General features: G+C 34.5%; 1 protein-coding gene across 40 annotated transcripts in view; it reads left to right on the forward strand.

The window, feature by feature from the left end:
- Positions 1–25,014, forward strand: part of RIMS2 (regulating synaptic membrane exocytosis 2) — a 421,007-nt gene that overhangs the window by 236,431 nt on the left and 159,562 nt on the right. For 33 of the 40 annotated variants that reach the window (XM_071738120.1, XM_071738125.1, XM_071738122.1 and 30 more), the window contains 4 exons: positions 2,477–2,607; positions 4,241–4,412; positions 4,976–5,129; positions 19,349–19,417. In XM_071738120.1, the coding sequence (XP_071594221.1) occupies positions 2,477–2,607; positions 4,241–4,412; positions 4,976–5,129; positions 19,349–19,417 (526 nt within the window). Of the gene's footprint in view, positions 1–2,476; positions 2,608–4,240; positions 4,413–4,975; positions 5,130–12,163; positions 12,191–19,348; positions 19,418–25,014 lie in introns of all 40 variants that reach the window. The other 7 variants (XM_071738118.1, XM_071738119.1, XM_071738124.1 and 4 more) reach the window with 1 other exon arrangement.

Raw genomic sequence — 25,014 nt, forward strand, 5'->3', positions numbered from 1 at the left:
TTCTTTCATCCCAATCTCTCTGTGCAGCATATTTTGTGCCAGTTACACAATGGTTCTTTTTTCACCTGATTTAATTTCTCTCATTTAGTCTGTTTTTGTTCCTTAGTTCGTCTATGGTACCTGACATTAGTGGCTCCTTTCCTCCTGTGTTTCACCAAGAAGTATCCCATATCCTTTGCTTTCCCAGCAATTCTAAAGCACTTTCTGATTTTTCCCTTCTTCATTCTTCTAACCCCATGAGAATGCAATCCTATCCTCCCTTCCTTAGGATTCTTTTCCATATTCTCACTCCCAGTTTCCTCCTTCCTTCTCTTTGCATCAAGTTAGATGTCTTGGGTTAAAAGTGCCTGTCAAGGGCTAGCAGTGTCAACACAGGAAAAAGAGAGCATTGTGGTCATAATTCTGCCTCCTGAGCTTTCCTGTAAAAGGTCAAATTACAGGAAAAATATTCCTATTATGTACCAGTTTTTCCAATTTTTGTTTTCAGAGCAGCAAGAGAAAAGTAGAAGGTATAAGACAATTCAAATTTCATATTATTTTTTCCAGAACACAAATGTCAGAGCACCTCAACGAATGGTGTCAGGCAATTTAACTTTCTACTCAAGTCATTCTCCAAACATTTTGACTGAAGTTTTCCTGTAAAAATCCAGTCTGTAGCAAACACAGTGAATAAATATTTAGCTTAACATAATTCTGGTTTTATTTTTGGCACCTGTGCCTGGATTATCTCACCTTCACTCAGTCAGAGTTTGTGATAGTGTCTGGGTGACAAATGTTGCATTCTGCATAAGCAAGGATAATTTTTTCCAAAAATGTAGATGACTAATATTGTCTTCATTGACTACTCCCCTTGGGCTGTGGAACGAGCCAGGTCTGTCCTTTGCTCAAGGACTCCCAAGGAAGCCTACGGGGGGATACATTTAGTGTCAGAATACATTTAGGATGACTTGCACTTCAGCAGTCATTAAAGCTTTGCTTCGAAATCCAACAGCTGTTGCAAAGCTTTCCACTTGTGATCTGCAGCTGGATGAAATTAATAGTCCAGACATTTCCTTGCTTTGCAGGATTGTAAGAATGGCATCTACAACTCTCATGAATCGATTGTATTAAGGATAATTTCTCTCGTATGGTTTCCTGGTTTAGTAGCCACAGACCTGGAGCTGATATTAGAAAGCTATTAAGTCAGTAATAGGGCTAATGTTATGATAATAAAGGACAAGTATCTTACCTTTTAATACCCACATTACTGGTTGGTGGCTACAGGAGTTGCAATATCTAAAGTAATGGAGAAGGAAGGATGCTGCTACTATTGAATGAAGTGTTGTCATAGTGTCATCTCATTGAAGTATTGTTAATGGCAGGAAGTTACATCAGCCTCTTGTTTGTGGGTCAAAACTCTTGAGAATTGCATCAAGACTGTTCTTTAATTGAAATGCTGAAGATGAACTACGAGCAGAGGGACACCTTGTCTATGAAATTATGTGAGATGGGCTCCATAGAAAGTTAATTGTCCCTGATTATTTTTATCTTAGTTAGGGTATGTTCATGACTAATGGTGCCCTGCTTGGGAAGGTGTGGAGTTGGGCCCTTTGATTCCCTTACTTTCAGGTGGAGTCAGTGTTTCCTTTAAACATCCTAGTTTGTCCTGGGTCTCAGGCAAACTCACCAGGAAAATAGCCTTTTCTCTCAGATGTAGTGAATGATACTGCAGTGGTATCACCATGTGAAGTGTTCCTGGCTATTTGGAAAGCTTTGTTTTGCCCTAACTTCACAGTTTCTCCCTTCCACAGCAAGTGCTATACAATATATATATCCTCTCCTTGAATCGATGTATTAGCAGCTATAGCATTCAAACTGAAATAGCTAAATAGTAGCTTCTAATGACTGAAGTAAAAAAGGATTACAGACCAAATCTAATAATGATTTCTACTGATGTTTAATAGTAGTATTTGCCTTGTTGTTGCTGAGTTGGACTGTGAACAGGGCTGGACTACTGAGCCTCCCTGTCATAAAGTTTCTGGAGGCTTGTATGATTTCAGCATGAGTCTCTGCATCTTGAAAAATGTTTAGAGATTTGAAATATTTACAGAATTACCCCATAGTCTTTCTAGAACATGAAAGATTCGATCGTTCATTGTGCATAAGCTCCTTAGAAATGTATACATATGAATGCCATACATCAGTAATGCAAGTAATACAGTATCACTGCCAAGACAGAAAAAACCTAACCAGAGCACCATGTAAAAAACAGTTAGTATAAAATAATTGTACAGGGTTTTTTAAAAAGAGTAATTCTTGGTAAATACTTAAAATATAGTATTTTTAAAATCCTTTGTTGTAAATACAAAGTAGAATGTGATATTTTCTGTTAAAGGAATCAATAGAAGCAGAAACTTATAAGTAAAACTAATTTTAAGAATTTGCATGCTACTTTCTTGTAGAAATGAGCTCACTAATTAATATTTTCTTATTACAGATAAAACTGTGGTATGACAAGGTTGGTCATCAGTTAATAGTGACAATATTGGGAGCAAAGGATCTTCCTTCAAGGGAAGATGGGAGGCCGAGGAATCCTTACGTTAAAATTTACTTTCTTCCAGACAGAAGGTAAGGTAAACACAAAGACAAAGAACATTTGAGTAAGAATTAGTCTCATACTCAGGTGACATGCACAGCTGAGTTTCTTGGTCATAGAGACTCAGAAAAATCTCAGATTAATATATCAATGAAATAAGTGTCAAGATTTAATCTGACTCAGTTTATAAAAAAGACTAATCAGTGGACTGCTTATTTTGTAGAATAGGATGTAACTTTATATTTTTACATACTTTTCCTATTATCTAAACTGGAAAGATGTTTATTGTCTTCAGTACCAACTGACTTCAGCAGGAATTAAAACTATTCAGTGTTTTGGAAAACATTGCTTTTCCACTTAAAGCTTTCTGTGACTGCATAATTTGATTTTCACTAATGACAAAGAGGTTTTGGATGGGATGTCTTGAACTCACCAGAATTTGAACTGTCAGCCTAGATTTTTAGTTGATTCAAATTGTTGCAGTGTGTTTGAAGATGCTGCAGCTCTGCTAAACTGACAAGCAGGTGTGCTTAAATTCTCTTACCTGCCTTTTCAAGACTAATAAAGCCGCCAAAAATATCTGCGTTCAGAATGCTTCACCATGTAAGTTGCAATAACCATGTGTCTAAAAATATTGTTTCTTAGTTAATATTTTAATCCAGCTTCTGAGTAACAGTTCAGAAATATGATATGCAATTAGAGTTGCAAGTATTAGCAAACAGGTGGAATCTCCATTGCCATACTAAAAAATCCACAGAAATCAGTATCACAGCTACATTATGCAGTGATCAGCAGGTTTAAAATTAAGCATTATTATGAGAACTCCTGTCAGTATTCTCAGTAGGAGTGTGGGTGTTTTCCAGAAAAAAACTATTTCCATTAGAAAAAAATAATTCTTTCAAGCAGAAAGTATTTTTCAAAACATGTTGCTTTCAATACACCCTGGGGCCAGAGCCAGGACTTCCATGGCAGCCTTGCATGGAGACCTCACTGGGCTCCAAAACACAAGGTCATTCTTGTAGTTGAGATGCACCTTCAGCCTGGGTGGATCCTGGGGGTCAGAGAAAAAATGTCAGGATCTGTTATGAGAACTCATTTTCAGGGCTTCTGGTTTCTCACCTGTGGGGCCGTTCATCAAAAAACTCTGCAGAGAAGGCCCTGTACCACCCACAGCTCCCTGAGCAATCCTTCATGCAGCTCAGCTGCTTCCTCCTGCTCTGCATTTTTAAGAGTCAGCTACTGTAGGACTGGAAGCTTGAATGAACCATCTGGCTCATTTATCTGAAATGCAATTTTTTGTGCCCAGTGTTGTCTGCATTCATGTTCTGTCTTCAGATTTAGCATCATAGAAATTTCACTTACAGAACTATATTTTGCTTTATAAAATGCTGTTTTCAAAACAAGCATATTAAAGCATTTCTGTTTTTTCAAGGGACTTCTCAAAATTGGTATTGATACATGAACTGGAAATCACCTAGCTTTAGTTTTTTATAGAATTTATGAATTATCCTCAATATATGTGCTGAACTCATACAGGTCTAAGCCTGATCTAGTACATAGCACCTATAACACTACAAAACGTACTGCTGATTTGTTTTCCTACATCCCATAGTATACTTATTACAGCATAATGATCTGTTGAACATTTTGTATTTTTTTTTTCAGTGATAAAAATAAAAGGAGGACAAAAACAGTGAAGAAGACACTGGAACCTAAGTGGAATCAGACATTCATTTATTCTCCAGTTCATCGGAGAGAGTTTAGAGAACGAATGTTAGAAATTACCCTTTGGGACCAAGCACGAGTTCGAGAGGAAGAAAGTGAATTTTTAGGCGAGGTATACAATTATTGGTAGCTATTAAAAAAACCAAACAAAAACCCCTCACATATTCATAGTACTACTCAGTATTTTTGGAAAAAAAATTATTAAATATAGCAAAGCTGAACAGTTTAAAATTTTTGCATTTGTCTTTATTTCACTTGCTGGTGAAATATAGCACATAGTACTGATTTAAGATTATTTCTCTGTTTATATTTTTTTAGTAAAATCATGCACATTGTTTCTCAGTTTCTTTTAGAATTGTTTATTAAAATGCATATTATCCACAGTTTCATTTTACCAAAATGTTGGAATGTTGCTGACTAACTTGCTTGAATAACTTGTTGCAAGATGCTGTAAAAGTTGTCATAAGATAATAAATATTTTGTGACAGATTTTTGCTATATTTAGTGTTGTAAAAAGCACAGGAACTCCTTTTGTGCTAAATGCAAGATTTTTATACAACTTCAGACAAAGCTCTTAACAATAAAAGAATAATATAATAAATCTATGAACATACCTATTTTAAAATATTCTGTTATGTAATGCTTTCCTACTTTTAACTATTTTTTCTTTTTTAGATTCTCATAGAGTTAGAGACAGCATTACTAGATGATGAACCTCACTGGTACAAGCTTCAAACACATGATGTCTCTTCATTGCCACTTCCTCATCCCTCACCATATTTGCCACGCAGACAACTCCATGGCGAGAGTCCCACGCGGAGGTTACAAAGTAGGCTGTTAGTTTTACTAGCTAATTACTAACTAGCTCATCTTAATTCATGTGTGAAGTGTGTTAAATTATTGCAGATAGGAAGCTGACAGAATTTGTGTATTCATTTGTAGTGTGTATGAGATACACCATCTAGAATCACTGACTGATGAGAGTCAGACATGCTATAAATGCCAATAAAAATAGATATGTAAGAATTAGATGTTAAAGGGTGAGAATATGTTTCCTTAATACTTCATTGTTTCTCTAGTTTAACAGCTGAGGACTGGCAGGGATTTAAAACTATTCTTCATTGAATTAACATCATAAAGTATCAGTTGAAACTGATTAAAACTATTTCTAAGAACTCTGGGAGTTTTTTGAGTTGTTGTATATGAGTGCATATGCATATGCTACACAGAACCTCATAGAAACATCATTTGTAGCCATACAAACAAGCTTGTTTGTAAGCATTTCAGGTAGTTGACAGTTTTTGTGTCTGTGCACTGGATGGTGAGGATTAAAATGCTCCATATCATAATATTCTGAGATAGATACATCAACAGAGAGTTACTATGCATTGCTTTCAAAGTGTAAGGTTAGATTTATTCACAAAGGAGGAAAGAAATTATAATTAAGAGGAAAGGAGTTCTGTTTCAATTCAGTCCTTTTCAGTTTTCTCAAGTACCATGACTTTTGTTTTATCTTTTCTGCCATCTTATACCACCTTTTCAGAGGTTAAATTTTCCTTGTGAAATTCCTTCTGCAGAGCAGCTGGTCATTCCAGTATCTGTTTTTATGTGAAGTTAGTGAAATTATTGTTTTCAGGAAATATTCAGTCCTTCAAGCAAACCCTATTTGTTTATGGTATTTCTCTCTGTGCAGTCAATAGCTGCAGTGAAAAGGGAGTAAAACTAGCTGCTTTATTTTGGAAAAGATTGTAGTAATATTTGACTAAAGATCTGTTCAAATATATCGACTCAAATGTTAAAAGTCAATAATTTTGGTCTTAATACTAATTCTGTCCTCAACTGAACAATCTTATATGCCTAAAAATGTAGAGGGAAGGATTTATCAAAAGAAAGGCTACAGTTTGGCAGGAAAAGTCCTGGTTTTCAATGAAGATAATTTAGTGTGACTGTTCCCAGAGTGGTGCTTTGACAACCTGAGGTTCTAAAAACTTCAGCCAAATAAGCAGTGTCAGACATTGACTGCAACTGCTATTCACATACTCCTACAATAAATTATGCTACTCACATTTACACTGCGATTGGGATTCCACAAAGAAGGATTTTCCTTAGTGTTCTGGGAATACATGCACCTCTTGAATCCTTATATGTCATAAATTATTTTCATCTTAAACAGATAGTTTTATATGTACAGAACAAGGTTTCTTGGTATTAAAATCCCTCATTCTGGGGAACTAGAAGGTCATCTAATTGTAGATTTAGCATCTGGTCCAAGTTCTGCAATTGTAGCAGAACTCATCTAGCAAATAAAAACATACCTTTAAAAATTTTTATTTTATTTTAAATTGGCCTCACACCTCTGAAATGGGAATAGAAGTATTTCTTGGTGTCCAGAAAGGTGGTGGAATATCCTGTTGGAGATATTGCAAACTCAATTGGAGAAGGTCATAAGCAGTGCAATGTAAGTTGGCCAAGCCTGAAACAGATGGCCCTTCCCATCCTAAATGTCATCAGAGGAGTGATGAAGATGAGACAGAATACCCTGTGACTGTTTACCTTCACTTGTTTTGGAGGTTTAAAAAAAAAATCTTAAGTTATTCTTAACATCTTAGTTTCTTGTGCCTGAAGGTTTTTTTTTTTTATCCTTCAATAAGTCTTGTATCTGATGAAACAGAAGATATTATCCAGTGGCACATTATGACAAAGTGAAAAAGGTCTCCAGAATGAAGACAAGGCATGTCTGATAGGTTTCTCTATCTGTATCCAGCAGCACATCTTAGAACACTGTAATGTTACACAGTAGGCTGATTTCAATTTCTGGGGTTGCAAAGTCAGTCCTCCTACCTTTTGCTCATTTCTGTGATGCCTCTGTCTATAGAAATAATGAGCACAATATAAAGTACTTTATTGCATGCCCCCCCAAATTGTTATTGTGAAAAATAACAACAGAAATATTTTGAATTCTGAGGTTGTTTATTGTTTGTGTAAATACACATCTACAGATCTAAGCTTTCTTTATGATTACCAAGTAGCTATAAATACATATAATGTACTTCAAGACAATACATGAATGTTATTTTCTAAAGGCAATTTAAAAGAACCACCTACACTTACCTCTTCTATTCTCATTTTAGTATCACTGAATTGTAGTGTTACTGGTGGAAGCAGACTCTCAGCCCTGGAGACTGAACTCCTGTATTTACAGATAGCCAGTAGCAAAGTGCAGGATTCCCACAGAGCCCCATATGCCATTTTTTAGGAATTAGCTTTTGGAGACAGTAGTTTAATTTCTTCATATTCTTATCCCTCAATATTTTAAGTGGGCATTAGGTTATGGTACAGACTGATCTAATCAAGCTGTACAACTTTTCTTGCACAGTGCTCTTGATCCATATGATCTATTGATTTCCTAGTGATGAAGGTTCATTACCATAGTTTTCCTTGGTATTTTTTGAAAGACATCTACTTAGAAGCTGGATCTAATGTAGAACATAGGATTATGATTTACTAGGTCTTTCCTATGATTATATTTCAGATTTTCATAATCTGACTTTTTAAATCCAAGTTCTCTATTTTAAACTTTTTCTTATGTGAAATGTGAGGTAATGAGTAGGTCTGTTTTATTTATTATGATGAATTTTGGAGTTTTTATAATAGTTTCATTTTCTCTAACATTTGACATATAACCAGCCATTCATTAAGAAGTAATGACAGCATTAACAAGAATTACTGGCACACCAAAGTTCTTTTTATGTTGTCTCTGAAAGGAGTTTGTATACAGAAAGTGAATATTATTTTTAGAAAAGATTTTGGAATTGGTGTTGTTGGTTGGGCCTCAGTATTACTGTTCCATCCCACTTTAGGTAAGAGGCTTGCCACAGATTATGATGAAAACTGAATGTGGTTTGAATGTTGAACTCCTGGTTATTAAGATCAATGAAATGGAAGCTATTGTTACTGTTACTATTCATTGACACCTGACAGAGGAATCACAATGGGATTGCAAATGAAAAATTTCTTCCTCTCTATGTAGCCCAGAATGCAAAGATAGCAGGCACCAAACTGGATCAGAGACATTCTTATCCAGTCTTTTACATTTATGTCCATGTAAAGTGTACATTTTGCAGTCTGAGCTGGTACTGATTTAATTGATAAGGAATCCTGAATAATTGTGTGTTTTGAGGAACAAGAATTGGTTTTGGTTGTCTATTGACTCTGAATTTGGTTTAGAAACACATGTGGTTTTACTTAAAGTATTTTAAGATTTTCCTGGTGTTTTAGGATTAAAAAGTAATGGAGACTGGTTTTCTAAATCAGATTTTGCAGATTTAAACTGAGCTGTCTCAATTAGTGATCTGCAGAACACAGAGTGTGGGTGTGCAGTGTAGATAACAGCCAAATTCCAAAACAACGAAAGAAATGTGAAAATAACAGTAAAAACAGACGTTTCCAGGTCTCTCGTTACAGCATAGGTATGCACAGCAGTGAAAGAGCTTTTAATTGCCATGAGAATGCATAATAAGGTCTGAAAAAGAAAGTGTGAAGTTTTAAAAATGCATCCTCAGTAAGGGAAATGTGGTAAACCTATGTGAAATGAACTGTTGGAAGTTGAGGTCTAACAGATTTTAGAAATGACAGTGTTTGGAAATCAACACTGAGAAGTCTAAAATGGTGAATTACATTGTATTTTTTCAAGAAAAATTTTTTTTCAAAAAATCAGTCAGGATCAAAATAATTGCAAATAGACTATAAAGTAACTTTCGTTTGAAAAGAATTTGGCTTTCAGTGCTTCATTAAAGAGTTAAAGTCATTGATGACTCAATCACTGAGTTTCATGATTTCTTAAAGCATAATAAAAAAATCTGGAGTGAGAGAAATTACAGTAAAGAGTGTTCAAACGGTGCGGACGAAAAAACTGAGTAGTTATGTTCTGTTAAAAAATCTGTATATAAGTTTCAAAAAAACCTATAACATTCTTTTTCTGAATTTATTAATTCAGATAGGACAGATAGGAATAAAAATTCTATAAAGCATAAGCATAATTTTTTTCTAGAAGCCAGACTATATTTTCTAGGACAGTGCTGAGAATTTACCGTGCTAAAATTATTACGTCTGACTAGAGAAAAACCAACAAACTGACTTATTGAGTTAACAAATGATGGACCCCATTGCATGTTAATTTTGGAAAAACATTTTTAGGTGGACTTGTCACTGCTGCGTGCTGATAGGTTGGGTGTTTTTGGAAATTCTGTGGCTGTACCATCAAATCAAAGATGAGTTGAATGTTATAACTGTTAATTCATGCTCTCTTTTCCCTTACTTTAATGTTAAAATGAGTTTATATTGCAGAACATTAGGAGCTAAATTACATTAAATTACATACATTTCATTAAAGTTTAACAATAATTAATTGCAATGTATCTGAAACCTCACCCTGTGAAATCTGAGCTCCTACCTTTCAAACCTCAGTCTTCCATTGAAAGCTGTTGACTTCCTTGGAATTCTGTGGAGTCTCATTTTACTGCAGGATAAGGATTTTGCTGTCTCAGCAATTTCCTTTTAATTTATTGTGGACATGGTAAGTCAATACAATAATTTTAAATCAATGTCACTGAATCTTTCTTGAGGGAACTGTAATAATACTGCTAGTATTACTAATTACTAATAGGTAGCAAGCTGTATGGAAACATGAATAATTGACAAATTATAATATGGAGTATTTTATGGTCAGTGGCACAGACTATGAAATATGAATGTTATGTAAAAATTTTAACCCAGAAAGAATAACATTTATTTTTCTCTTTCACGTTTCTTCCTTAATTTTTCTCTTTTTTTTATGGAGCATAGGCATTGTTTCTTTGCTTGCATGCATGTTTTGTTCATAGAATATGGATAAATATACCAATATTATATTTATTATACACATTTATTTATTATCTTTATTATACATCTATTGTTTATTAAATACTTTAATTAAAAGGTATTTAACATGATACAGGGGTGTCGGAAAAGGCCTTAAACTGTCAAGATATTCTTCTTTTTCCTAATAAAAGTAGCTTACTTAAGATATTAATTCTGTGCTGCTTGAAAATTTAAAAGTAAATTTTATTTAATTTTTATTAAACTACAAAAATGCTTAAAATCCCATTTTGAACATGTTTAAGGGAATTTGATTACTGTTGTTCTGGTTATTTGGTATCATAATATTAAACTACTTTTCTGTCATGTAATGATGCCAGAAAAGCAACATTCTTCTCTGAGGATAGGGTAAAATAACCTTGCTAAACAGTTGATAAATAACAAGTCAGATGACCTTTAAAAAGATTCTAAAAGGTATAGGTACCTACAGTAGCTTAATTTTCTGGCTAACATTTGTTTGGTGTTTTTTTAATTTAGTTAACTATTATATAACATTGTGATGGTTCTGATGAAGTTTTCAGATGGGTTTGATACTATTCTGACTTTTTGTTGTAACTATAAAAAGCCAAAAAAACACAGCTTCCTTGGCCCCCACTCCATTATGATCTCAGTAATAAGATTCACCTTTTACAGATCTTTCTCGTAATTGAATTTATAAAGTCCATAATTTTTAATTATAGAAATAATTTCTAAAGAGTGCTGATAATTTTTATGGTACTCTGAAACCTTTGGTGACTTTATGATGTTGCTGTAATAAAGTAGGAAAATTTCCCACACTCCATTTTTCATAGTTTTGTGGCCCAAGAAGGGTCAGTTTTTCAGGTAATTCAGAACTGGAAGAGATTAGTACTAAGAAATAAAAATTATGCAGTTACATCTCACATCTAAAAATCTGTAAATGTTGGTGAAAAAAAAGTTTTTCACTTTGATATTATATAGCCTAATGGAATTCTGGAGTCAGAAGTCATAAAAATCACTTACCTTTATGAAGAAACCTAATTTGAAAATACTGAAATTATAAATAGATGATTTAATAATATAGTCTACCTAATAAATTAGTTAATTCATAAATGTCAGGAGAAGTGTGATTTGCCAGAAGGTGCCTAGTCGTCCAGTGAATTCTTAACAAGAGCAGTTGGTAAGGAATTGGAATTTAATTTTTCCTCTGTCACATCCAGTTATTGTAGGTGCATTATTTAGTCATGGACTGTCACTCTTTACTATTTAAGAAGGTGTCTGTGAGCTGCTCAACTGTAAGGAATAAAAACATTAATAATGTCTCATTAATAACTAGATACTATTATTTTTATTCTCACTTACTGGCTTCTTCATCTTATATAAGGGAAGTCACATTTACAAAATTTGCAAATTCAAAGTAACAATTCACATTTCCATAACTGTCCAGAAGTCTGCATACTATTATATTGTCAAGTTTTTTAAAAAATGGTATCGTTTTATGGAAAGCTAAGATGCATAAACCAGCCAGACTTAAGGAATGCAAACAATAAATCACGTGTTGGAAGGCTCATGTTATAGGCCTAGTTTAGTAGACATTTGGCCCCTAAAATTTAAGCCCTTACTTATAATAAATCACAGAATCATAGAATGGTAGGGGTTGGAAGGGACCTCTGGAGATCAGTGGGCTCAGCCTCCCTGCCAAAGCAGGATCACCTTGTCCAGTTGTATTTCAGACCTGGAGAGGACTCTATCTGACCCTTAATGACTACTGTGTCTAAATGTTCATCCAGACCTGACTGGCATTTTTGTAGTTTAATTTCTCCTAGCTGCTTCAGTTTTATTATTTTGAATGAATGTGGCCTACAATATAAAAACCTTCAGTTTCCAGCTGTAATTCTAATGAAGATTAATGTTCTAATCATCCCTGTTACATGTGTTGATTCATGTATTTTTCCCTGACAGTACTTCATTTCAATATTTGTTTTCCAGATAAAGGCTTATATTCATATAATTCAGGTAAATTTTCAGCATGCCAGAAGTGCTTATTGCTTCCATGTATATGCAAAATGGAATTTGCTATTTTATTGGTGTGCTTTTGCTACCTATTGTGTAGATGCTAAGTAGCTTAAGTGTTTGTTGGCTTTTCTTGTCTGCTTTTCAGTCATAGGCCTTCTGTTGTCTTTTGTTCTCTATTCTTAACATCTTGTTATTGATGTTATGGTGTATTGTAACACCAGACTCGCTTTGCCTGCCTTTATTTTAGGTAGAGCTTTGGTAGGTAAACCATAGTAAGCTTTATTAATTATACTAGAAAATTATATTTTGCTTAACCTATATTTAAAGGAACACTGTTGTAATATGTCTTTTTGAGAACAAGTGTAAGTATTTTCCGAATACAGACATGGGGGTAAGTGAAGTAGTGGAAAATTAGTATTTATACTGATAAATATTTTTAAAATTTCTCTTTCATTTAAATACTCAGTTACAAATCCAGTTGCTATAGCTGAGAAGTTTGCCTTAATTAAATATAAATAAATTCATAATGTACAGTTTTTGCAAGCTTAAATTTTGTAGTGGATTTCATGTGGCACTTTTTGCAGTTCCTACAGTTTTAATTATGGGAATCACTTTGACAATCTTTTAATCTAAGAATCTTTTACTTGTGTTTAAAAACTGAAACATACTTTGTTAGGAAAATAATTCCAATAGTATGGTGGAGTGAAACAAAAACGCACAGGATGTTTCTTGAGAGTAATACTAATAACACCCAGTTTCCTCTACATCTACCTTTAGTCTCCCATGTTCTTCTCCATTCTTTATTGAAATAATCTTACATTCTTCTCATGTTTTATAATATCTTCACATGGAAAGACCATGTTTCCTGTGGGTTGTCTGGACTCGTGCACATGTGGATTAGCCAAAAAATTTTAGCTTGAAGATGTTTCTTTTTCATGAAGGTGTTTTGATTTGTGTCTCTCCTATCCAGCAACCATTTTCAAAGATCTGTTGGAACTTAGTTAAATCTGGTATACTCCTCAGTCGATGTAGATTAAAATAGTCAAAACTTTAAAAAAAATCACTATAAATAAAAAGATAAAGTGACAGATTGACATGGAGACAGTTGGACTGCATGAGAAATTAGCTTACACTAAGAACCCTCAGGAACAGCCTGGATGAATTTTCTTCAAACTGTTGTTGTGAGACTGATTTTACTGTTGCTTGTATGACAGCTTTGAACACAGAAAAATTACAGGCTATGCTAAGTTACTTTAAGTAGTTGTGAAGGTCTTCTGTGAGCTTCAGGCAAGGAGCTCATAAGCACGCTTCATTACACTTTGTTTCCCCAAGGATTTCACAAAACCTTGTAAAAGCTTCCTGCATTGTAAGGGACAGTACCCCCAGCTCAGGAGCTTGGTCTGTATTTGTCCTTTTTTTTGTTGTTTTTGCTTTCTATGAGAAAAACAGAGAATTTCTAAGCCATAAATATGTCATGTCTTTCTGTATTTAAGCTGACTCACCTAAATTTTATTTCTCATTCTATCACCTGTCCTAATCCATTCTGATAACGTCGGTCATAGAGGCTTTAGGAGAGTTTTAAACCTCATGCATTGGTGTTCTCTTGAGCTATATATCATAAATCTTGATGAGAAATATATGGAGCACAGAAGGTATTATATCTTGCATTTTTTCCCCTGAATATTATTAATAGAGTGGAGCACAGCTCTGTGCCAACTTTCAGTTGTTATGTGGAAGTCAGAATATCTTTCAGATCTCTCCACAGACTTCAGTAGCTTTACAAGAAATTATTTATGATTGCATATTGTTTCATTCATTTGGAAGATTCCCAGTTTTTTTAGAATATTGCTTTGGAGAGAGATGTGATTCTTCTGAAGTAGAACAGAATAGAATAGAATAGAATAGGATAGGGTAGAATAGAATAGAATAGAATAGAATAGAATAGAATAGAATAGAATAGAATAGAATAGAATAGAATAGAATAGAATAGAATAGAATAGAATAGAATAGCTCAGTTGGAAGGGATCTACAACACTCATCTAGTCCAACTACCTTACTGCTTCAGGACTGACCAAAAGTTAAAGCATGTTATTTAATGTTTTGCTCAAATACCTTTTAAACTGGTGGACATGGGACATACAATGAAGATTCTCTAAAAATTTCTTCTCATATTATTTTTATTCAGAAGTTGCTAAAGCTTTCCATGGCCACCAACACTGTTGGTTAGCAAAAATATAAGTATTTACTTCACAATATGTAATCAAATATTTCTGTTTTAAAACATTTCATTTTCTTTGCATTACTGCTAGCCATGAAAATGAAAAAATTAGGACGTTTTTACACCAAGAAAAGATGGTATTTTAAATTCTTTTTCTGCCTAACAGAAAGTAAAATTGCAAACAGGAAAAGTAGTAAAATAGAGAAAATGTAAAAAGAAAGTATTTTTTAAAGAGAAATCAAAATAAAGGTCTTAATGGTTTTTAGGTGGTGGTTTTTTTACTCAGACCTACAATAAAAGTTACAGCACAAATGCTATAAACTTCCAGTTCTAGTGTGTAGATGATCTTGCAGAAGTGTCATGCTGGGTGGAATAGTGGCTTGTGCAGCAGCACGGAGGAAGCAGTAGGTAGGTGCTGTAGGGAGGGAGAATGCTGAGGGTAATCAAGTTCTGATGGTGCTTGGAAAGCTGTTTTACTGAGAGTTTAAGGCTATAAAATCAGAACCTTCTAAAGTGAATAAAAATTACCTTTTGATTTCACTGGGGTTGAACTTATGCTGAAATAAGGAATTTTTATGTGGTTTACATAGCTAATCATACAGCACGGGGTTCATTTTGCTGTCAGTCTGCAGTAATCATTAGCCCTGGTAGGAGCCATTCAAAAGTCTGTATTATCTCTTACCACCCAGGTATGAAACAAAATGGTAATAATATTCCTAAGAATATTCCATTAATAAATTATATTCCAATGCAATGGCAGTGAGAATTAATGATGTTTCTCATGTTTAAAAACCATCATGGAAAAACTTAATTCTATGTAAATTATTGGCAACAATGCATTTATAAGATGCACCCTGTGGCCCATGTGTTATATGCTTTAACTTTTTACTGAATTTTTAATTTGTTAGGGTGGATTTAATCTTACTCTTGAACTACTAAGTTCTGTACTATACAACATCTTTGTCAAAAACTTAAGCTATTCATTAAAATGCTAGCTAACAGTTTCATTAGCAATATTAATTTGGAATAATTTGTGAGAAGCTCCATTCTTAAATTTTCTAGATCAACCATGAATTGTTCTTTCTCTGTTTTATAAATATTGGTTCACATTACTTAGATAATGAAGTAATATTTTGAAAAGACTTGGCTAAGGTGGGACTGAAGGCTAAATCTTCAGATTTACATTGTCAATAGGTTACAAAGAAAATTATCATCTAAATTTAATATGTAGCAAATAAACTACACTTGCAGAAATTATAAGAAATATCAAATGAAGCTGCCAGCAATTTTACTGGTATTTCAAATACGCATTTCCATAAAGGATTTTGACCTGTGCACTTTCAAGTTTGTTCCATTCTTGAAGTTAATAGAAGACATTTTAAATAAAAATTAGTTGATTCCTTTACAAAAGTTATATATTCTAGGGATTATTTTTTGACATTACATATTTAAAGTTTTCCTTACTCTGTCCTTCCTGAAAACTTGGATTTCCAAAAGTGAAGCCAAGTAGTTAATTGTAGTTCAAATTTCTTGTGACTTTTGAACCATCTTTCAGATATACATTTATAAAGAATTGTGAGAAATTACTTAAACATGATTTTTTTCTGTTGGTTTAAGTCTGTTGGAAGAACTGGCTTAATGGTAGGTTCTGCTTTCAGAGATAGAATAGAAGACCTGATCCGAAAAGCTTCATATCTCATCTTACAGATAGCTTTCATATTTAATGGATGTCAGCTATTACCAGAGACTCTCCTTTTTGCTGTAGCAAAGGCACTTGAAGAAAGCCCTGAAATCTGATTATTCCCTAGACTCTTTCTCTACTCCCATCCCTAGGGCAGATCTCAATCTTTTCTTGTTCACTTTCCCCATGCCCTGTCTCTTCCTTACAGATTGGATGAAAAGGGAGGTCTGTATATAAAAAGAGAAAAAGGTCTCTAGATCCCAGAAGATTATTTGGATTTTAGATTCTAGGAGCTTCTGGAAAAAGTGGATGTGGTTTGAAGGGACAGAGAGAGTGACAGACCCCAGTCTATTAAACCTGTGGTCCATTGAAGCTTTTTAGTCTCTCTTTCCTGCCAGATGTATCCTGGGACTGTTAAACATGTAATTCTAGCTATGCAGCTGGGAAGTCTAGAGCCCACTGTGACAACTGACTATTTTTGTCCTCAAAGATGCAAATCTTCCCCAGAGCACAGAATATAATATTCTAAAAATAGGTTAAGACAGATGCACTTAGCTGTAAATATAAACATAAATAAAAATCCATCTCAATTGTACGTAATTAGATTCATTCATAAGGATGAATTAGAAGATGAGTAAATGACATTTGTTCAAATCATAGTTGATTCAGGGCTCTTAGATGTTTCATGATACAAATTGCCTTGCCAAGCAACCAAGTGATGAGCATCACCAAACTGTTCATTTGCCCCCCTCTTCCTATTCCACAGTCCTCTCTCTCTGAGCTGTACCTGGCTGATATTATTGGCATCTCTGCACATCATCCAGTCCCACCAGCAGATCAGCACCAGGGTTACCAGAGGCCAGAATAGCACTGCTCTGCATTCATTTTGAGGGCTTCTTCCCCTGCAAATCCCAGTCAAACTAGAAGTGTTCCTTTACTTCATGTTTGGTCATAATTCATGTCCTCATTTAATGACTTGGGGTTGAGTTAGTGGCTAAGGAGAATGGAGTCTAATCCCACTTGCTTGCTGGTACGTGCATCACACCAGGAGAAAGCTGCTGAAAATGGCTGCAGGAACAGCACCACAGGTGGAATAGATGCTACTTCTTTGGGAAGCAAGGGAGATTTTTATTGGGCCTCTGTGATACTATAATTAAGGAAATAATTGTATTGAATATTGGTCTTGTCAGACTTAGCTGCTTTTAGAAATCATGATCTTTGGAAAATCCGTTAGGATGAAAACTTCTTCACTCCTGCCCTCATCATTTAGGTTTTCTTGAGTATTAATTGTGATCACTTGCTTGCTAGTTTTTGTTTTAGAGAAAGGCTTTACTTCTTGCTATTTCTTGAATTCAAAGATACATTTCTGCCACCCTATTGCAAAAAGTCTATTTCTAAACTATTATAATAAATTGAACTAATAATTCTACCATGTAAGAATTGCAGTTCATAGGAAACCAAATAATGGCTTTCCTTGTACTTGTTTTAATTTCTTCTATATGAGGAAACCCTCAACCTTTACTGCAATTAAATAACAATAATTAACATTGCTCTACTGAAACTGCATAATGTAATGGCAGACTAGATTGTGTTTTCTAAGAATTAGCATATATCACACTTGTACCATTTTCTAGTTGAATAATTTTTAACAGAGCAATTTTTATGCCAAAAGAAATAGTCTGTAGTCTTGTTTATAAATTCATACACCCACATCTTGATTGCTGCAATCACTTCTGACTTCTCATAAAAGGCATAGAAGAATTAGAAAGCATACAGACAAATACAGCTGGAAAAATCAGAATTATGGAACCGTTTGCATATACAAATTAATTAAACACCAATAATTCACCTCAAAAAAGAGATAACTGCAGGAGAATATGGAATACTGGTTCAGGTTTCTATGAATACAAAAGCTTGAAGGGCTCTGTCTGAAATAATGTAATAGAAATAAACCAGAGGAAGTCTGTTTCACACAATGCAAAATTGAACTGCAGAACTTATTGATGCAGCCTATAATAAAGGCCAAGAGAATACCTTGACTCAAAAAGACATTATATGAATTTGTGGAGAATGGGTTGATAAATGACTAGTGGTAAATAGCCTTAGGAGTAGCATCAGCTGCCAGGACCCTTGCCTGCTGAAATCTAAGAGAATGCAACATGGAAAACTTTCTGCATATGGATCCTGTAAGCATACTCTTTCTGCTAAAAAAGGATCTTTCACTATCCCCTAGACATATTAAACAGTTTGAAAAATGACAGCAGTTATTAAGATTCAAATAATTTTTAGAACTTAAATTGAAAATTTTTAATTTTTGTTCTCCCAGTTTTCTGTTGGGAAAGCAGGATGCGGATCCTTCTGTGCCAGTCACCCAAGCAGAACATAATCCAGTCTTGTGCTGGAGCTTCTTTAGGTTTACTACCCCTTTTTGTATTTGTGTGTGTGTCTTTCAGAATAAATCATCCTGTGGTAGAAATAAAAAAATCTTTCACATGATTGAAGATTTGGTGGCAATCTGATTAAAGCCTCTTCATTATTTTTTCATTATATAAAGCCTCTTCACCTATTTTAAGATGGCCAGAGAATTAGAACAAACACTGTGTTGCTGAAGAACAGAGATTTTCACATTTAAAACAAGTAAATGAGTAATTATCACTAATGTGGAAGTGCTTAATCCTGATGTCAGCAATCAAACGCTGTTTAAAAGATGCTGCAGAAGGCACAAGTGAAATTCTGCTAAACACAAGCTGACACATCTATTTGTCCTACGGGATCTACATTTTGGCTCAACTGTGGATGTGGAATCTGCTCTGGCCAACCAAGCTGCAGCTCTTTTGACAGGTGTCCTCTTATGGGGCATTTATGAGTTTGCTTCCTCTAAAATATAACACAGAGATTTTGTTTTTCAGGACACACTTTCTCTGTGTGGCTGCGTGTGCTCCTGATAACACTTACTGAAATGCTAAAGGAAAATCTTACATCCATCTAATATCATGCTGTTAATGTTTTTTCTTCAGGGAGGGACTGTGCTTTGTATATGAAAAGTTGGAACATGAACAGCCTATATATTGTATATTACATTAAATATTTAGCTGAAAATAGTTGGTACACTAATAGAGTCACAATAATATAACATTAATCTTATTTTTATATGTTTATATTAATGCCTTATTCTCTAGTATGAAATCCTTGCATTTATTTAGGTATTATTATCTGAGAATAAATGATACATTTCTGATATTTTTAATTTTTTTTGCAGGGTCCAAAAGAATCAGTGACAGTGAAGTCTCTGATTATGACTGTGATGATGGAATTGGTGTTGTTTCAGGTATTGCTGTCTAGATCTTATCTTCTATGTTCAGTATTTCTTTCCGGTATATAATTTATTATTATGAATTTTGTATTGTTTTTCTGATGAAAAATAAGTGGAACCTAAGCATGCGTTTATCCAAAAGACACAAAATAAACATTATGGATATCGCATATTTAGCTCCAAAAGTTACTGACAAAGGGAAAAAAAATCAGTGTGTGAGTTTCCTTGTTGTTTTTATAAATTAAAAAAAACCAAACACATGTGGGAGGTTTTTATTAATTGCAAAGAAGTGTTTGATTTTTTTGAGAGACTTTTGCTTTGATATATTCTTTAAAAGTTCATAGTAAAATAACAACACTGCTAAAGGTCTAATGCCATAATGAAATCTTAACAGTTGATTTGTTTTGCAAGAAATTTTGGAATTGGGAGTTTAATGACTATTTGAGATGAAAGTTGTCATATGAAAGAGTATTTTCCCTCCTCTTGTAAGAGAAAAGACAATTCTGTAAATGTAGCAGAAAATAATAAATTCAGAGAATCATATGCTTTTTCTGACTTCAGCAGAGAATACACTCGGGGTGCAGCCGTGCCACCTTTAAACCAGTGCTGGTGGCTACTGGAACCAGCACAGAGGAGGCTGCACAGCTAAGTGTGTACTTGGTTACCCTGCTACCCTACTGACATTTTAAACCCAGCTAGAGTAGCCTGTGTTAGTGTCTCATTCCCTTGGGCCAGGTCTGGCAAAGTTGCACATATACAGTGATTTTTGTACCTTGCCCAACAAATGTGAAGCAGGATGTGCTGCCTGCTCTGTGCAGCAGTTGTCAGAGAGTGATCAGCTGGTTGGTCAAAGCTTGCTCCTGCCATGCAGCCATCCACCAGCATTTGTGGAGCTTTTACACCACATATAGTACATGCTGCTGCCAGGCTAAAGAGGGGTATATAGGAAACAGGAATCAGAAGAAGACAGCTGGGCCAGGGAATACAGGTAAAAAAGAAGGTAAAAAGAAAATACAGGTATTGCAAGACGGGATACAGCCAACCATTGATAAATCCAAATATTTAGTGAGCTTCCTAATTACTTGATTTTGCACAGTCCCATCTTAAAAATTGTTACTAGTCCAAGCTTGGATGTGTTTGTCAGATGTGTGGGGTCTACATGGTAATATCTGTATTCCCAAATATTTCATGGTTATCTGTTCAGCTTTCCTAATTTTTGACTCTGCTGTGTTGCTGTCCCTTTGTGATAGGTCTTGTGCTTGCTGAAGAATGGGATAACAGATTTTAAAAATTAAACAATATGTACATTTTAGCAATAGCCCTTTTTAAACTAACATAATGTACAAGTATTATTATTGCAGCAAGTCATAATGTTAGCAGGCTTATTGGCTGTGGTTCATTGTAAGTCTCTTACTAAGATTATATGTAAAGCAGACATTTTTATGCACAAGATGTCCTTGTTCATGTTGGTACACTTCAAACTTGGAGTTCCTCCACAGTAAAACAGGAACCCAAAAGGTTATTTTTTATCTTTTCTGTATAAACATCCAGATTTTTGTTGACCTCTGATCAAAGGTTTTGCTCCAAGGTTTCAGCAGTTTTACCAGAGACTGAATGAATGTTGTCAATGCAAGACAACTAAATAGGCTTGATTTTCAGATTACTACCTTCATTAGAAAGATATTTTAAATTTTTAGGGCAATTTTATATTCCCACTCTCCTATTCACTGTACTACAGGCAGAAGTCAGGAAGGATATGTGGTCAAAATGGTGTGAAGTATGGGAAGCAGAGAGGCAGTGATCTTCAGGGGTCTGTAGTTCCTACTTACTGTACTTTCATTTTAAGTTGATTACCTTTCTGTATGAGCTGGGTAGCTACTAGGGCTTCAAGACTGCCTGTCCTCCCAATGGGAATGACTGTCATCTTCCTGTTGGTCAGCTAAATTAGAAACATATCAACCTAACTTTGGAATTTAATAATAGAGAGAAAAAAGAAGGAGGTTTGATTGGTATATGTCTAGAGTGCCCAATATTTGTGTTGTCCTGGAAAAGAGTTTTCCATCTTTCCAGGTACTTGAACATCAGTGCGATTCTTCTGAAAGATTTACAATTTAATTCTGAGATTCTTGTGAAAAATTTACAGTTTAATGATTCCATAAAGTCCTTTTTTAAGAACTTGAAAAACTATGGTCTTTACAGATCAGTGATTTACTCTATCTCCCTTACCTGAGTTTCTGATGTATATTTAGTTCCTTTAGGGTCTTTTATCTTTTTGATTTCTGCTGAAAATTCTACACGTTAGTTGAATTTTAATTGAGACTGTGTAGGTGGGAAAGTTTGATGCTCTTTTAGTTTTGAAATATTTATTTATTGCCTTTTTTTTTTGTTGTTCTGCTGTCACTATGTTTGCAAGTCTTTTGATTTATCCTTGTCTTATCCACATCCTTTGCTCTTTTAAGGTTCTTTTATTCATTTGCATACTCATCACAGTCTTGGTTTAAATATATGCCTTTTTTGCATGAAGCCATTTGTCTCTCTTTGTTTTCTTTCTTCCTTACTTACCCCAGTTCTTTCATTTTGTATTTTCAGGTTTTATTTAACATGACACTTCACTTTGCTCTTTTTCCTTCTGCCATGTAAATACTGCATCACATCAAGTGTGTTTGCTAACATCTGTCAGGTACTCTCAGTGATCCTTCCCATAAAATTAATGCTTATTCAAAGTATTTGACCAGTGAATGAAACACCACACACCATTAAGAACAAGAGTTCTTCTGGTTTAATATACTCTTTCTTTTTTTTCAAAAGGGTGGACTATCTATATGGCCTATCAAAGTTCCTTCCAATCCAAACTGTGCTATATTTCTGTGGTTCTATGAAAGATACATGCAGTCTGAGTTGACCATGTTCCTGATCAAGCTGAGCTTTCCTCTTTCTCCACAACATTTTTTAATATTTCTGTTCTGTTAAGAGTCCCATAAGGTTCAATGACTTCAACTTTGGATAAGCTGGTGATAGGAAGAAATCCAACAATGGAGGATCCTTCTTAATGTAACATCTCTAAGCAAGATTGTGTTATATCATATTTGCTGAAATAGAGTGAACTTTGTAAGCTACAAGTCCTTGCATCGTCATTTACTTTTAATATATTGCAGTTGCTCTTTGTCACTGCTGTGGTACTTTTGATCTATTAATTTAACTTCCTGCTGATAAAATGTTTAGATTATTAGTCTGTTTCTCATAGTATTCTTCTCTTTAGTTTTTTTTTAAAAGTTCAAGGATCTCTTGGAAGAATTATTCATGCAAGCTTAATTCCATCACTGAGGTATCACTGTTCGCAAATGCTAGTGGCTTGGATCTTATCTTGTTTAGACATCCTTGATAAACTTCATTTTTATGAAAGAAAGTGTTGTTTCATAGTATCATAGAATAGTTTCTGTTGGAAAGGACTTTAAAGATCATCTAGCTCCAATTCCCCTGCATGCACAGCAGCACCTGCCACTAGATCACATTGCTTGAAGCCCCATCCAACCTGGCCTTTAACACTTCCAGGAAGGGGGCATACACAGCCTCTCTGGACAACCTGTTCCAGTGTCTCACCCCCCTCACACTAAACAATTTCTTCCTTAAGGCTGACTTAAACCTGTACTCTTCCAGATTAAAACCCTTCCCCCTTGTACTGTCACTACACACCCTTGTAAAAATTCTCTCCCCAGCTTTCCTTTAGGCTTTCTTCAGGTCAACAGTAAGTTTTAGTCCCCATTAAGTTGTCTTTCATCACCAGTTCTTTATGGGAGCACATCAACATCTTCATGTGCCCCTTAGGATGCTCTTACCAACTTCTTTGTAAAAGCAATACAGTATTTTTATATTGATTTTCGGAAAATTCCAGGGCCCTTTAAAAAGCACCACTTACATTATCCTAATACTAAATACATGTTGATGAAAAGCAAGATGATTAGTGTCTTTTTAATTTATTTTGGTTTTTTGTGGTTTTTGAGTGGCATTTTTTACCGTTGTTGTTGGTTTTTTTGTAATTATTATTATCTTCTATTGACCAAAGTTATTACAGTTAACAAAGTTTAATTAATACGGTCTATAATTTCTAAATAGTTTTCTTCCTGGGTACTTCCTCGTAGTCTATGTTGAACCTGCTGTAACATAGTGAGTGCAAGTAACCTACTGAGTCTGACTTTATGGACAGAGACATGTACTGTCAAGTCCATTTAATCACCAAAATCTCACCTATTGCTGTTGTAAGCCTTAAATATTAAATCTGATTCTAGTGTTTCAAATTCAGTTCTACACTGATATCTCATCTGCACTACATCATTTTTTGAAACGCTTGGAATCTGAGATATGTTTCAACATATGAATCTTAGGAGAATATAAGGCAATGAATTCTGCATAAACTGCATTATAAGTCTCACTAGAGAAGAGCTTTTTTCCAAGTAGAAGAATGCAGTCTCCAACCTTGAGAAGAAAAGCATTTATAGGGGTAGTTTTTTCTCATTGTGCAAAAGATGGAAAGATGTTTCAGGAGCAAATAAGAATACAAATAAGATATGTGTTCAGAGAATAGTTAGAGTCAAGTAGATAAGAAAAAGATTTAGCAATCATTGAAGAAATTCTTAATTAACTTGCAAAAGTTATTCTGTTTTTGAAGAATGAAAAAAAATTACTCATTTTTTCTTCACTTCTCAAAACAACTGAGGACTCCTGTCTCAAAAAAATTCTTTCACTGTCATGTTGCAGTGTTCACTCTATATCTCTATACTGATTATCACATACGTGCTCTGTATGTTGATTTAAGAGGCTTGCCATACTTATAGAGCCTTTGATTCTATGGTAACAATTCAATATTTATAGCTGCAAGCAGATTCCAATGTTTATCCTATTTTACTACTGCCATAAATAACTCTGTTTTGCTTAATAGCAGCTCCTTGGTCAGGTTGCACTTATAAACTCTTATTAAAGTCTATAATTTCTTTCTGCAAGAAAATATATTTATTTTCCTTATCTAACCTTATGTTAAAAATGACCAAGACTCAATATTCTGTTAATGGTTTTATTTAATTAATAAAACTGAAATTGCAATGAGCAAAACAGCACTGGGTGCATGGGAAGTCTCTGCTCCACTCACATGCACGAATCTAAAACTCTAGGATTAACTTTTATTGATTACAATTATATGAATATTCAAAAGGAGGTGGGTTTACATACATATTCATAGGGATTACATCATGTCATTATAATGTTCATGAAAGGTGGAGTCTGGGCGGAGTGTAGGCGGAATGTAGGCAGAGTCTTCTTTTGGGGAGATATCTGGGGGTTGTCAGGGGGTCTTTGGATGAAGTAAGAAGTCTTCCTCAAGCTTGAACTTTTTTACCTTTCTTGATTTTGCTGGCTTCATTTTATTGTTACAGGGCTATATCAGACCCTAGCCATAATTTCCCCCTTATCTGTTGGTTGTGACATCTTTATTTTCTCCTTCTGCAGATATTCATGTTCTTTTGGTGCCTAGTTGGCCTTGGCAGAGTCTTGTTTTAAGAACAAGACTTATATTCCTAATTATCTTTGAGACAGAAGTTAGTCCCGTTAGGGCCTTGTTT

Source organism: Heliangelus exortis, chromosome 2 (genome assembly GCF_036169615.1).
Source record: "Heliangelus exortis chromosome 2, bHelExo1.hap1, whole genome shotgun sequence".
In the NCBI taxonomy this organism is placed as follows: domain Eukaryota; kingdom Metazoa; phylum Chordata; class Aves; order Apodiformes; family Trochilidae; genus Heliangelus; species Heliangelus exortis.